This window comes from Acinonyx jubatus, chromosome C2 (assembly GCF_027475565.1).
Source record: "Acinonyx jubatus isolate Ajub_Pintada_27869175 chromosome C2, VMU_Ajub_asm_v1.0, whole genome shotgun sequence".
NCBI lineage: Eukaryota > Metazoa > Chordata > Mammalia > Carnivora > Felidae > Acinonyx > Acinonyx jubatus.
The window spans coordinates 118,225,194-118,238,860 of NC_069384.1; the positions used below are offsets into that span (position 1 = coordinate 118,225,194).

General features: G+C 38.0%; 1 protein-coding gene across 17 annotated transcripts in view; it reads left to right on the forward strand.

Annotated features, from left to right (window-relative positions):
* The window catches only part of SLC9A9 (solute carrier family 9 member A9), a 698,450-nt gene that overhangs the window by 328,314 nt on the left and 356,469 nt on the right, over window positions 1–13,667 (forward strand). For all 17 annotated transcript variants that reach the window (XR_008297954.1, XM_053221337.1, XM_053221339.1 and 14 more), the window contains one exon: window positions 8,113–8,218. Coding sequence is in view for 16 of the 17 variants with exons in the window: in XM_053221337.1 (XP_053077312.1) it covers window positions 8,113–8,218 (106 nt within the window). In the remaining variant the exon portion in view is untranslated. The remainder of the gene's footprint in view (window positions 1–8,112; window positions 8,219–13,667) is intronic.

A 13,667-nucleotide genomic window follows, 5' to 3' on the forward strand; every position in this document is an offset into this window, starting at 1 on the left:
TCTGCCCATCATTTTGTACTTCCTCTTGTGAGAGGGGGTCAGAGTGTACTGGTTTGCTAGGATGCCATAACAAATTACCACAAACAGCTTAGGACAATGCAAATTTATTATCTTACACTTATATAGATCAGTAGTCCAGGTTGACTCAACTGGGTTCTCTACTCTGGGTCTCACAAGGCCAAAATCAAAGTGTTGATTGGCTGGGCTCTTACAGGAAAGCTGTGGGAAGAATCCACTTCGAGGATCATTCAGGTGGTTAGCAGAATCTGTTCCTTGCAGTTGTGGGACTGGAGTCCCTGTTCCCTTGCTGACTGAAAACTGGGGACACCCTTGCCTCCTAGATCTCTCTTTGGCCCTTTCAGGTGATCTCCTCCACCTCAGAGTCAGCAATAGTGTATGCTATCTTTCTCACATGTGAAATCTTCCTGATATCCTTGGGTTTTTGTTTTTGTTTTTGTTTTTGTTTTTGTTTTTTTGAGTCTCCTTTCTGCCTTCTCTTAGGCCGCATCTCTCTGACTCCAGGCAAAGAAGTTTCTCTGCATTTAAGGTCTTATGTGACTAGTTTGGATCCAACCATATAATCCAATGTAATCTACCTGTTTTAAGGTAACCTTAATTACACCTGCACAGACCCTTTTGCCATATAAAGTAATCAATGCACAGCTTCCAGACATTAGTGTATGGACATCTTTGGGGGGCATTATTCAGCCTACCACACAAAGTGATGACAGGAATGAGTGGATTCATGATATGATTTCTCTCCTCATATCTTTTTTTTCCCTTTCTGTCACACATTGAGTGTTGACTCTTCTCAATATTACTTTTGTTCACTCTTAACAGTTTTGCTAATCTTCTTAGAAAACAGGAATATTCATCTGTCATTTTAAAACCTTCCTCTGCTCGCCTTAGGGTCTTGAGCCACAGGTTGAGACATGATAATATAAGACACTATTTGTTTTTATAACTTTTTGTATCAAGAGAAACATTTGTTTGTGAGGCTCACTTATTTTATGTGTACTGTGATCATGACTAACACAATTACCTCTTTCCTTACAATAGTTGCATTTAATAGGCCACAATGATATCTTTACCTCCAAGTGTTGATTTCTTGGGACCCATCCAAATTTTGGCTGCTTTATGGCTCCACTGAGCTTTTCTCTGAATTTATTTCATGATTTGTAGGTAAAACCTTGCCTACCATGCTCATTTTTAAAATGGCAAAATGCTTAAGTAATAATTCTGATTGGAGAATCCTTGTACAACAGGATGAGTCATCCTCACTCAGATATTGGGCATACTGCAAAGATTCCCCATTAAACTGCACCATGGCTCATTAAACACCATTGGTGAGAAAATTGGGTCTTTGTTAAATGTTTATGTTCTGTGCTAATGTTAAATATAGAATATTCCCATTTTAGGTACCTTTGGGAAAAATTTTAAAGTACTAGCTAAAGTGCCAGCATATTTCAGCCCATAAATTCCCAAATACAGGATCTAAAAAACACCACCCCCAACCCCAGATTTATTCTCATGTTTCTGTCTTTTCAATTTTTATGTGTCTTATTTATTTTTCTCTCCTTAATGTCAAACCTCATGATCTTCAGATTACCCTCTTATACTCTTAGTGACTTCTAAGGACCATATTTTTGGCTTTTAAGCACAAGAGGAAGTAGATTATTCTGGAACACCATTCAGCCATGTTTGAAGTCCAGGAAAAGATGTGTGATTATCAGTGTTTTTATTATGCATCTACATATTGAAGAAACAATCTCTGTCCACAAAGCACATACATTCCAAAAAAAGCACTTAAACAAATACAAATAATAATGACAGAAATGTGATTCCAGAAGTGTGCTAGTGGAGTTAATGTGAAAAGAATAATTTTCCTCATTTAAGAGTTATTGGAGGGATGCCTGGGTGGCTCAGTAAGGTAAGCATCCGACTCTTGATTTTGGCTCAGGTCATGATCTCAGGGTCTTGAGATTAAGTCCTACCTCTGGCTCTGTGCTGAGCATGGAGCCTGCTTAGGAGTCTCTTTCTCTCTCCCTCTGCCCTTCCCCTGCAAAAAAGTTATTAGAAATCCTTTTCATGTATGCTGAAAGAATTAGCTCATTATTGCATGACAAAAGATACTAAGATCTAGGGAGCCTTGCTCAACAGGAATCCAAGAAGAGAATTAAGCTCTATAGAAAATGATTTGCGGACTTTTTTTTTTCATTTCTTTACAAGGTGATGCTTAGCTAGTATCACCCTTAATGCATAGAATATAAGCTAGTCCATTAAATAAACAAATGGCTTAAGACAATGCTTCTCAAGCTTTTTGTTGTCACAACCCCTATATAACTCTTCAAAATTAGGGAAGACCTCAAGGAGTTTATGTGTATTATATCTATCAATATGTACCATATTAGAATGTAAAAAATTTTAAACATATTTTGTTAATTTAAAATTATAATAATAAACTATTTACATCTTAAATAACATATTTTTATGAAAAATAAATTTCCAAAACAAAAACAATTTACTAAGAAGAGTAACATTGTTTTATATTTTTAAATATGTGTTGTAATAGAAGACAGCTGGATTCTCACATCTGCCTCTGCATTCACTTGCACTATCCCACATCATCTAGCCCCTGGAAAATTCCACTGTACACAGATGAAAGACTAAGAATGAAAAATGCAAGTGACATTTTCATATTATTCTGAAAATGGTTTTGACCTTGGGGATCTTCCTGTGTAGGTCTCAGGAAGCTCCAGGAGTCCCTAGATGATACTTTGAAGACATTGCCTTCAGGCAATAGAGCTTATTTCTCCTAAGGATCCCTGATGAAGAAGACTATAATAGTGTGGTTGCATATAGTATTTTCTCCACTACTAACTCTGTACCAAAATGATATATCATACTGATGGCCAAAATAAGATTACAATGTTTTAAGGCTAAATCATTCATGGTGTTTTGTATAACTTCTAATTTAGAATTACTTCAGTGAAGTAACTTCTAGTGATTAACTTTCTAGATCTAGTATCACTTTTCTGTCCTATTTCAGAAGGGTGAGGTTTTCTAGTTGTATTTCTGGGTTATGATTAGCAGAGCTTGACTGGCAAAACCAATCTGTGTACTGATTCTGCTGCTGATTCTCCACTGAGAAGGATTAGACTCAAAGAGTTCCAGTATTTCATACCTCAATTTTTCTGGAAGCTTCTCCTTGTAATCTCACTATGTACAGTATTTCAGAAAAGTGGGGAAAGTTACAGGAAAATTTCTTCCTCCATCATCCCTCTGAGAAAAAGAAAACGCATTTTCACAATACTCACTTTTAGAAAGGAAAAATGCTACCTTGTTTATGAGAATTCCAGGGTTCTCCACCTGTCAGGCCTGACGCAATTCAGCTGCACAAGCCTGAGATATTTGATTCTCCATGTGTCGGGGACAAGTGTCATACATACTGATTTGCACAGACAACCAGAGAGATCACTCTCCAGGGAAAGCCAGCATTTTGACAAGGCTGAGTGATGACTTAGAACAACAGGGGTAGGAACTATTGTGTGGAATTGCCCATAGACCCAGGCAGATCTTGTGCCAGGTCGTTGAGAGCTGCCACATTAAAATATAATTTGAAATTTAAATTCCTTGTAAAACAACAAAAAAATATGGGTCAGAAAGCTACTAATGGAGATCCTAGGGAAAGGACTGTCACTAAATTACCCTGAAGACTTCGAAGTGACTGAAAGAGCAAGAGCATTAGAAAAGAGGTTAGTTAAAATGCTAGAAGTAAAAAAAAAAAAGGCAAAAAAGCAAAACATCTTTTAAGAGTCAGCACATGGAGGCATTGATGGGGTCAGGCAGTCACCATCTGTATTTTTATTCCCAGGTATGTTTATTATATTTGAGATGATAAAATACTAGTTTTGATGATCTAATAAGGTAATAAGGTTGTAGTAGGAGACAAGACTCTTGGTATGATGAAGAAATTAATCTAAATATCATATTACTTCACCGTTAGAGCTTTTCTCTTGAAGAATGAGAATTATATATGACCTTAACAGTTTTTCATAAAACTTGAATCATCCCGCCCCCAACCAGCAGACATTTTCAACCCTCTTTTAGCCTCTAATTTATACCTTTGTCTCCTTGCTCTTAGCAAGATCTTGCTTTCCTGAGAAGACAACACTATTTCAACCCCTCAATTGTTCTCTGCCTTCTCTAGACCTTGATCCAGCCATTTCCCTTCTTTTTCCTCTGTCTTCAGCCTCTTTCCTCTGGCTTATTCTGCACAGCCTATGAATTAGAAATCTAAGAGAAATCTTCACTTGGCTTTATACTCCATAGGCTACTATTTTTTTCTCTTTCCATCCCTTATCACCAGCTTCTGAGAAGTGCAGTCCACACCACTCCTCATCATTCATGCCCCCTGCTACTACTTGGTGTTTGACTGCTACAATTATTTTCTCAGATATCTCTAATTATTCAATGGCATTTCTTAATCATCCACTACTCTTACCTGGAATAGGGGTGTGTGTGTGTGTGTGTGTGTGTGTGTGTGTGTGTGTGATCTATTTACACATGAGGTTATATGTGCTTACTTGTGTGATATCTATTATTTGTGTCCCTTACTTGACAGACAAAGTGGGTTTTTCCTCTAGCTAAAAGGTCAGGTAGGGAGAAGGTGGCCCCAAACCCCAACAGGGGTGCTGGAACTTGCCACTAAGATATAAGTGGAACTAAAGTGTGACCAAGGTAAATATGACCAAAGTCAGAGGTTTAAGAAATTGGATTGTGTCTCCTTCCCTTGCTATCTACATGGTGTCTGTCCAGTGTGTTCTTCTCATACTATCACGAGAAGGCTCATCTAAATAGGCATTGGTTTTTGGCCAGCCTTGAGCCCAGGTTGTCCTTACAAACCCAGCCAGGTATGGGCAGAGCTGGTGTGAGTGTGTCCTCCATTGTTGCAGGAGATGGTCTCCTGGGAAGGTACATACGAGTCTTGGACGTTCTGTGTAAGATTGAGCCCTGCCAGCAAGCTAATTAAATGAGTTGTTGAAGAGCTCCAAGCTTAGCAGCAAGAGTGGGTTGCTAATTTCCTGACTCACCTATTCAACTCACTTGTGGTCCCAGCAAATATTCCCTCTTGTAGGACACACTGCCTGGCTTTATTTCGAAGCTATTCCATTTCTTCACAGGGTAGATAGGAATGTGCAAAGTAATAGCTTTTCTCTTTTGTGTGGGATATCGCTTATGAAGTAGAGTTCAGTTCTTTGTGCAAAAGGAATTGTGGGAATGTCAGAACAGTTTTGAACAAAACTGCATATTCAGTTAAAATCCTTTCCCTTCAAATGCCCTAAGTTCTCACTGGAAAGATGAGGCGTCCCTGTTAGCACAGAGGAGACCCTATACCTGGGGAGGTGGGGGGTGGAATCCCCACCTTCGTCCCTATTTGTGAGCCTAGGAAATGCTGTGGGAGTGTAGATGAGCTGCAAGTCATCTTCAGAGCTTAGAAATACAAATAACTACAGAGACTAAAGTCAACAACAGAGCTGCCATGATAGAATTTTGTAGTTTAGGAGTAAATTTACTTTTGTTCCACAAGATCCTAGCAAAAGGAAAATGTTCTTATTTAAACCCCCTAACTGAAGCCTCTTTGTTTTGATGAGGGTCTTTACCCAAAAAGAAGAAAGAGGTACTTTTTCTTAGCAGAGGTAATTGCTACCTCTCCTTACTACCACTACCTGCAAAGGCTAAGGGCTGTAGCAAATGTGAATAGCTACCAACTACTAGAGAATACATCTCTGCCTTTTACCTGTCATAATTAAGGACCTATGCAGCTAGAATAATGAAATTGACTATATGCCTGGTAAAATGGAATCTGGCTAATTGTCATGCCAATTCATGACATTTTATTTCTCTTGTCTCTTCTACCTCAAAGCTGGTTGTTGAGTTCAATACTCCTTCCTCTAGGATAATTTTTAGTAAATAAAAATCTATTTACAGAAATTCATGATGGATAGTTTCTAGCTGATTTGTTCATGCTTAGAGTTATGTTTGGCAAATATACCATGTGTTTTTTATGTTTCTTTTTCTCCACTCATCCCTTAACTGTAAATGTCCCCCAAGAATCTCCTATGAACTCTCTTCTTTGTCTATATACTTTGCCCAGGGACTCGGTCATTCTTATGGCTTTATGTTTCATCTATGTGTTTATTAACCCCCAAATTCTTTCTTCTGCCTCAACTCTGTAGAGTTCAAACCTTTTATTTCCAGATTTCTTATTAAAATTGCCACTTGAAATTCCACCTGACTATTTAAGTCAGCATGTCCAAAACCAAACTTAGTGGATTCCCCTGTCTACAAACTAATTTCTCTTATGCAACCTCATCTACTAATTGTCCAGGATTAAAACCCAGAATCACTCCCTGCTGCCTCTCAAACACCAAGACTCACCAATTCTCTATCCCAAATATCTTGGACATACAGTCTCTTCTGCTGTGTCCCCTCTGCCATTGCCTTTTACTTATTCACTCATTAAAGGCTTACTATATTGTAGCACTGTCCTAAGGGCTACTGACATTCAGAGAAGATGAGAATCAATGAATAAGTGAAATACAAAGCACTGTGGTCATTGACCTATCAGAACCCAGAATGGTGGACGTATAGAGTGGAACAGGATGTTCAGGAGTTTATGAGTCTGAATCTAGGACTCTTCTAGTACAACCATCTCTTGCTAGAACATTTGGGAAAGCCTCCAGCCATATGTCCATTCTGCCCTCTGCCCTTCTGCCTGTGCTTTATTTTCAGAACTGAAATCAGATTGTCACTCTTCTGACTAAATTCCTTTCCTGGCTCCCTACTGCAGCAGAACAAGTGCCAAATTTCTTCACTCTACTTACAAAACCTTCCAACTCAGCTTTTGTTCCCCATAGCACTATTCTTTTATACAACATAGTTACTAACCTCACAGTCCATGAAATAGGAAAGGAAAGAACAGAAATGAAAATGCCCACTCTGCCTTAAAAATTTACCATCAGTAGCATTCCCAACCATCCTCTTTACCCCTTTGGCAATCAACTCAGCGGATCATTTTCCTAATGATTGCTGTTCACACTTTGCAAAACTGTTTAAAGTATCAAGACACTGAATGGTTTTGGTGAACACAGATAATCAGTATGTGATTATTTACTGTTCTGATGTACTCTGAGAGCTTCTGTATGATATGTGGCATATAGTAGCCATGCAGCAGTCTGCCAGAAACAAGTCCTTAGGTCTTGCTCTTAGAAACATCGGGTTCATCTTTATAGATAAGTATAATCTCAAGAGAGAATGAGCCAGGTGCTGACCACCTCTCCCTTCACAGGAGTGGGCCATGAAACAACATTCATACATTAATGTATTCATTCACTCATTCATGCATCAAACACTTATTGAGAGTTTGCCAAGTACCCTGTGTTGCAAAGATGTGCCCTATCCCCAGGGAGCTCACAGTGTTTTCTCTGATAGGTTTTGTGATTTCATTCAAATGCTGGGATCAAAAAGGAGTGAGCCAGATTTCTGCTGAGGGATCAGGGTCCTGGGGAACACTTGAGAGGTTTTTAAAGATTGAAGAAAGTTTTATGTTGGAGTAAGAAGGTGTGTGTGTGTGTGTGTGTGTGTGTGTGTGTGTGTGTGTGTGTTTAAAGAAGGGGGGAATGGTAGCTCATGGATGGGAAAGAAATCTCTGCCTTGGTAAAGTGAACCAAAATGCAAAGTTAATTTTAAAAACTACATGATCTGGGGAGATTGTAGCAAGTTCAATATGGCTTGAGGCAGGCAGCAAAGGGTTGACAGGGGATACAGGGGGAGATGCTGGAAGGTAAACAAGGTGCAGATTATAGAAGACTTGTACCAAGGAGCTCAAACTTTCTCTATAAGCAGTGAGAAGCCCTGAGAAATCTCTAACGGGGGAATGACTCATTAGTTGTTTTTTTTTTTTTTTTAATAAAGATCTAGTGTGGGTACAGAGGATTGATTTGAGAAAATGAGCATTTAATGAATTCTTTTCAGAGGTGACCACACCCAAGGATAAATACATGGCTATGCTTCAGCTAACCCTGTATATTTGTGTGTGTTTCCTCCTAGTGACTGTGCTGGCCATTTTCCATGAACTGCACGTCGACCCTGACCTATACACACTCCTGTTTGGGGAGAGTGTGTTGAATGATGCAGTGGCCATTGTCCTTACATAGTAAGTACCAGAACTGGGCCTCTGTTTTTTTGATCATGTGAAATATGCTTCTGCTTGGTGATAATTCCCAGTGGCTTTAATAGTATCTTTTCTCTTATGTCAAAGAGGTGTGGCAATTTCTAGTTTTTAAGGAATTGTTACCACAGAAGATCTCTAATAATGGGTACAATTCATTAGGTACCTAATTTTTAACACTATTAATGAGTTTCATGTTTCTAACCTATTACAAGGTACCGCCCAGAGGGTAACTGTTTTTTCCCCAGGTGCCTATATTTAGCTGATTCACTTAGAGTTCCTAAAATGCATGTAAATGAGCTTCCTTCATTTCAAATCAACATCATTTACTTTTTTTCTTTATACATGCCATTTTCCAGATAATGGACTAATGCTAACTATTGTATTTATAGTAAGTTTGACAAATTGGAGATAGAACTTGAGAGTCAGAATACTCTTTATTTCTCAATGCAAATGTAATGTGTTATAGGAGTACACACATCTTGAAATCATCGTGTCACATGTGAAACTAATGGAGCTTCAGCTAAGCGCTAACATAATTTTCCCTTGATCGTGGAAGAATTTTCCTTTTGAGATGAAAACTAGTGCTCTTTCCTCACCTTCCCTTTAGACACTTAACATTTATATTTAGTAAATGCCACGTCGGTGGCTTTCACTATGTCAAAGGTCTCTTCTTGGTTTTCGATTAAGACCAACATTTTGGGCAACTGTCAAATAACCCAAAGGAAAACAGCTATCTGATAATTAAATGTGACAGCAGGATTCAATTCAGGGTGTTAATTACTTCAAATGCATTTGAAAATGTATTGTGAAGTAACAAAGGATTTTTAAAAATCAGATCTCACGGAGGGAAGCAGGAAATCACAGAGCAGAACAACTCTTCTGCCAGCTGACATTTCTTAAGGCTACCACCCAAAGTTGTCACTGAGCTCAGCAAATTTTAAGCAAGTGTCTCCAGATAAACTGTTATTTCACCTGGCCATTGAGAGTGCCTCTCCTGCATTAAAGGAAAATACCAGTGAGTGCAAATTAAGAGCAAAAGCCATGGCAGATTCACAAATGCTAAATTAGGATGCTTTTAAAGAAACACTGAGAACAATTAATTAGGACATCAGGAATCTCTGTCCAAGAAATACTAGTATTAAAGGAACATTTGGAATAATTTTTTTTTAATCTGCTGAGTTTCTCATTTTTGTGTCCTGGGCTGCCAAGTTGTAAAAGGCCAAGTGAAGCGAAACCACCAAAGCACAAATGCGCTTGGGAAAGAACCATGCAGCTACAACCAAAGGAAGGTTTGGCCTTTCCACTTTCAGCCCTACCATTCACAGTAGTTTTCCATTTAAAATGCAGACTCCAGGGATGAATGTTGATGCTGTTGTGCACAAGCCCAGGGGCATTTGAAACAATCTATATATTATCTCTTTAGGTCAATACATGGTTATTACTGGCACTGCCTTTTCTACTCATCTACCCATGTGTTGCATGTCTTCTAAAGTGTTTCCCACTGTGGCAAGATCTCTTTCCTTTTTTTTTTTTCTAGGCACGGGACACTTGCCATTCTAGCCACAATCTTAGGTTTCACAGGTTTGGCAATTTAGGTGTCATGCAGAGTGAACCCAATGAGTTCCACCTTTAAAGTAAAAGTAAAACTAAATTAGGAATACTTGACATGGAAACCTCCACACTTTCAGACCTGCAGGCTCTTTCTTCTACCTGGTGCACCTGGACCCCACTGACCTCTTTCTGAGCTCTACTGAGTAGAATGCCCCTACGCTGCCTGGGATCCAAACTGTTTGGCCACCAGTGCCATCTGTTGCTGACCACACCCTCCACTCTGTGCAATTTTCCACAGTGGTGTCCTCTTCACTTTGCTCACTTGCTTTACTTGCTTTTTACACTTACATCACAGCACATATGACCATCTCTTTTTATATACCTACTTACACACACATATTCCCTTTCCTTTTAATGCCTCATCCCCACACTGTCTCTTCCAACTATCTTCTTGCTCCCTATTTAAAAGTTTTGCATGACTTTCAGACCAGAAGTTCAAACATTTGTTTCTTCACTTTTCTCTTCCTTCACATTAAACCATGCACAGCACCCTGACACAACTCTCTGGCTGGTAACTCATGCCTTTACATGCACAGAGTTCACTCCTTCCCAGCTTCTGTTACTTCCTAATCAAGTCTTTCAGCACTTACCTCAGTCTCCTTCGGGAACCACTAGCCCACATGCTAAGCTCCTACTCCAGCCCTGCATGAACCTTGGTCAATTCCCTTCTAGCACAGCAGGGCAATCTTGGGTTTGAACTTATATTTGCCTTTTTAGATAGTGACTTTTGGAAGAGCGAATCTATGTGCTTGAAATGCATATTAAAAGAACAAATAAAACTTCTTTTGTGTTTTCCTCTTCTTAGTTCCATCTTTGTGTAGTTTTGAAGTTTAAGAATAGTGATACAGCTCTTCTTGTGCCATGGAAAAGAGAAGTTACACATTTTGATGTGAAGTCCAGTATAATAAAGAACTCAAATCATTGACCACTTTGGCCCTTGGCACTACCTCCAGAGCTCCTTTGGAATGGCCACATACTTTCATTTACTTTCCCATCTCCCACCACCAAATGTCCTTGTTTAAGAACTATCCTTTCCAGTTTTAGTATTTTTTAAATTTTAATTTAAAATTTTAAATTTTTAAAATTTACAGTTCTGTGCTCTAGCACTTCATTCAAATATATAGTAATTTAGCCACATTTTAGATTAAGTCAGCTTTTCTGTGCTAGTCTAAGAAGCACGTGGCAAATTATAATACTGTTTCTTAGGTTAAATGTGCTCTGAATTTCAGACAACTAATGTATAATTAAATTTGATGACCACAACTATTGTACACAGCAGCAGGTGGTGGATGGTGTCCCGAGAGCTTAAAAAGAGGTTGTCCAGAAGTGTTCATCTTAAAATAAAAGTAACTTTATTTAACAAAAATTTTTGAAATTAGCCTCTCTCTTACCCATACTGTCATATTAAGTATGTACAGAGTGTCGTGCCCAAAAGTGTAGTACGTGGACTGGTTCATAAATGAATGAATTCCACATGATGGTTCTGCACTTCTAAAGATTGTGTAATAGTCTATGAAGAAAGGCAAAAGACATACTGAAGAGGGACGTGTGTTTTTGAATCTTGAACAAAGACATTACTTTCAGAGGCAATATGGTAGAATAGAAAGTCAAAAGAGCTGATGTCAGGCTTGCCATGAATTAGCGGTGCAGTTATTACAGTTGACAGGAAACCAACCCAAATTGGAGTAAGCAAAAAGGGAATTTGTGTTGGCTGTGTTGACTGAACGGCAGGAGTAGAAATGGCAGCAAAGGAGCCAGTGAAATGAGCAGGACTCCTTTTTTTTTCCCCTCACTCAGCTTCTTCAGGGTTAGCTCCCTCACCTGGTCCCAAGTTGGCTGCCAGCATCTCCTAGGACTATATCTTTCTTCAGGAGAATAGAGCAAGAATCTCTGTCCCATTAGTCCCAGTCCAAATCTTAGTACACCTGACAGATTGTGATGCCATTTCAGACCCTCTTGTGGCCAAGGAAATGTCCTGCGTTTATTGGCTCAGCTCTAAGGCATATGTGTCAGGAGCTTAAAACTGTGCTCATTTTCACCAGGAAGTACATAAACTAAGACTGGGAAAAGGTAGGATTATTGCTCAGAGTGATATTGCCACAAAAAAGAAGTGGATGGTGCACAGAAACTAAAGAAAACCAAAACTAGAAGCCATGACAGTGACTCCATACAGCTGTGAGCTCTTCATGCTTGTTTCCTTGCCTATATCTATATACTTTACAAAATTGTTCTGAGCGATAAATAAAGCAATATAGTTGGAAAGACTATAATTCTATATAATTGACGCTATATAAAGATATATACTTATAATTTATATAACCATTTATATCAAGATCTTTCATTCTACTTACACAGATCTCTTTCATTTCATTAAAATGACTAAGGATAGACCTGCTTCGAGTGAAGCATTCCTTCATAAATACAACATTTTATGATCCAAGGAATATAGAGAATAACCATTTTCACATGTGGTTTACCCCATTAAGAGTGAGCCACTTTTAAAGCATGCCATCTAAAGTTGATAAATCAAGAAATAGAGGTTGAAGTATATTACTTAAAGTTATAAAGGCACTCACAGCGAAATTGATATTACTCATGGGAGTTAGTTGGAGGAGGGGAGAGGGGAAGGAAGGAATAAGTTAACGAAAATGTCACATCTCTCATAGTAATTAATGTACACTGTGTAGAGTTGACAAATCAAGAAATGGATGTATCTGCCTATCACTTAGAGTCACAGGGCAACCATCAGAAGAACTAAAACCATAAATGGTTAAAAGGAGATACTTTTGCTATGTAGAACTATGATTTATGCAAAGGGGACAAATGTAATTTAACTCTTTATTTTGCATCTTTTTATACTGAGTGTTTGTATTTGTTTGAATTATATTTATTTAAAATATTCTTTAGGTGATCAAGGTATCAAAAGCAGAAACTAGGAAAGAAAAGCAATCTATTTGATGGCAATACAGTCGAACAATTCTAGGAGGCAAGAGTCACCACAAATAAAATTAAATGATGAAGGATAAACCATGAAAGCAGTTTCAACACACAATAGGTTGGTGGTCTTCATAACATAGATGATAAATTGTAAATCTCCTTAATGTACCAAATGTATTAGTTATGTGACTTTAGGTAAACTACTTAACTTTTCTGTGCCTCAGATGCCTTGTTATAAAACAAGGCTGGTAATACCACTCACCTCATTAGATGAGATTAAACATAGAATACCAGAACACAGCCTGGCTTATAACACTCAATAAACATTATATATTAGCTGCTGATATTACTACTGTTGTCAAACACCAATAAGGAAAAGGTAAACATGATAGAAAAATGGGCAAATACACAAGTAGGTAATGAACAGAAGAAACATAAATGGCTGATAACACTATGAAATAAGATCTGCTTCACTAATAACAAAGCAAATTAAACCAATAATAAGTATCATTTTTTGACAAGCAAATCTTCAGATCCTCAGATCTCATGAAAGAACAATTATACTTTGGGTAAATTGAAGTTTGAGGAAGTGAAAATCCTTCTACGTTGTTGGTAAAAGAGAAAAGTGATAGAACTTTTACAAAGGCAATTGGCATTATTTATTAAGAATCATTACAATTTGTTAATCCTTTGATCCACCTATTTCATTTCTAGAAATTTATCTTAACAAGTAAGGGACTGTGTAACAATTTCTCCATGGAAATGAGTGCATTGATTTGAGCAAGAAGTTGTACAGAAGTTACTAGTTGGTTGAATAAATTATAATATATTAATATCATGGAATCCTTATGCAGTCATTAGAAAAATGATATATAGAGAGAAT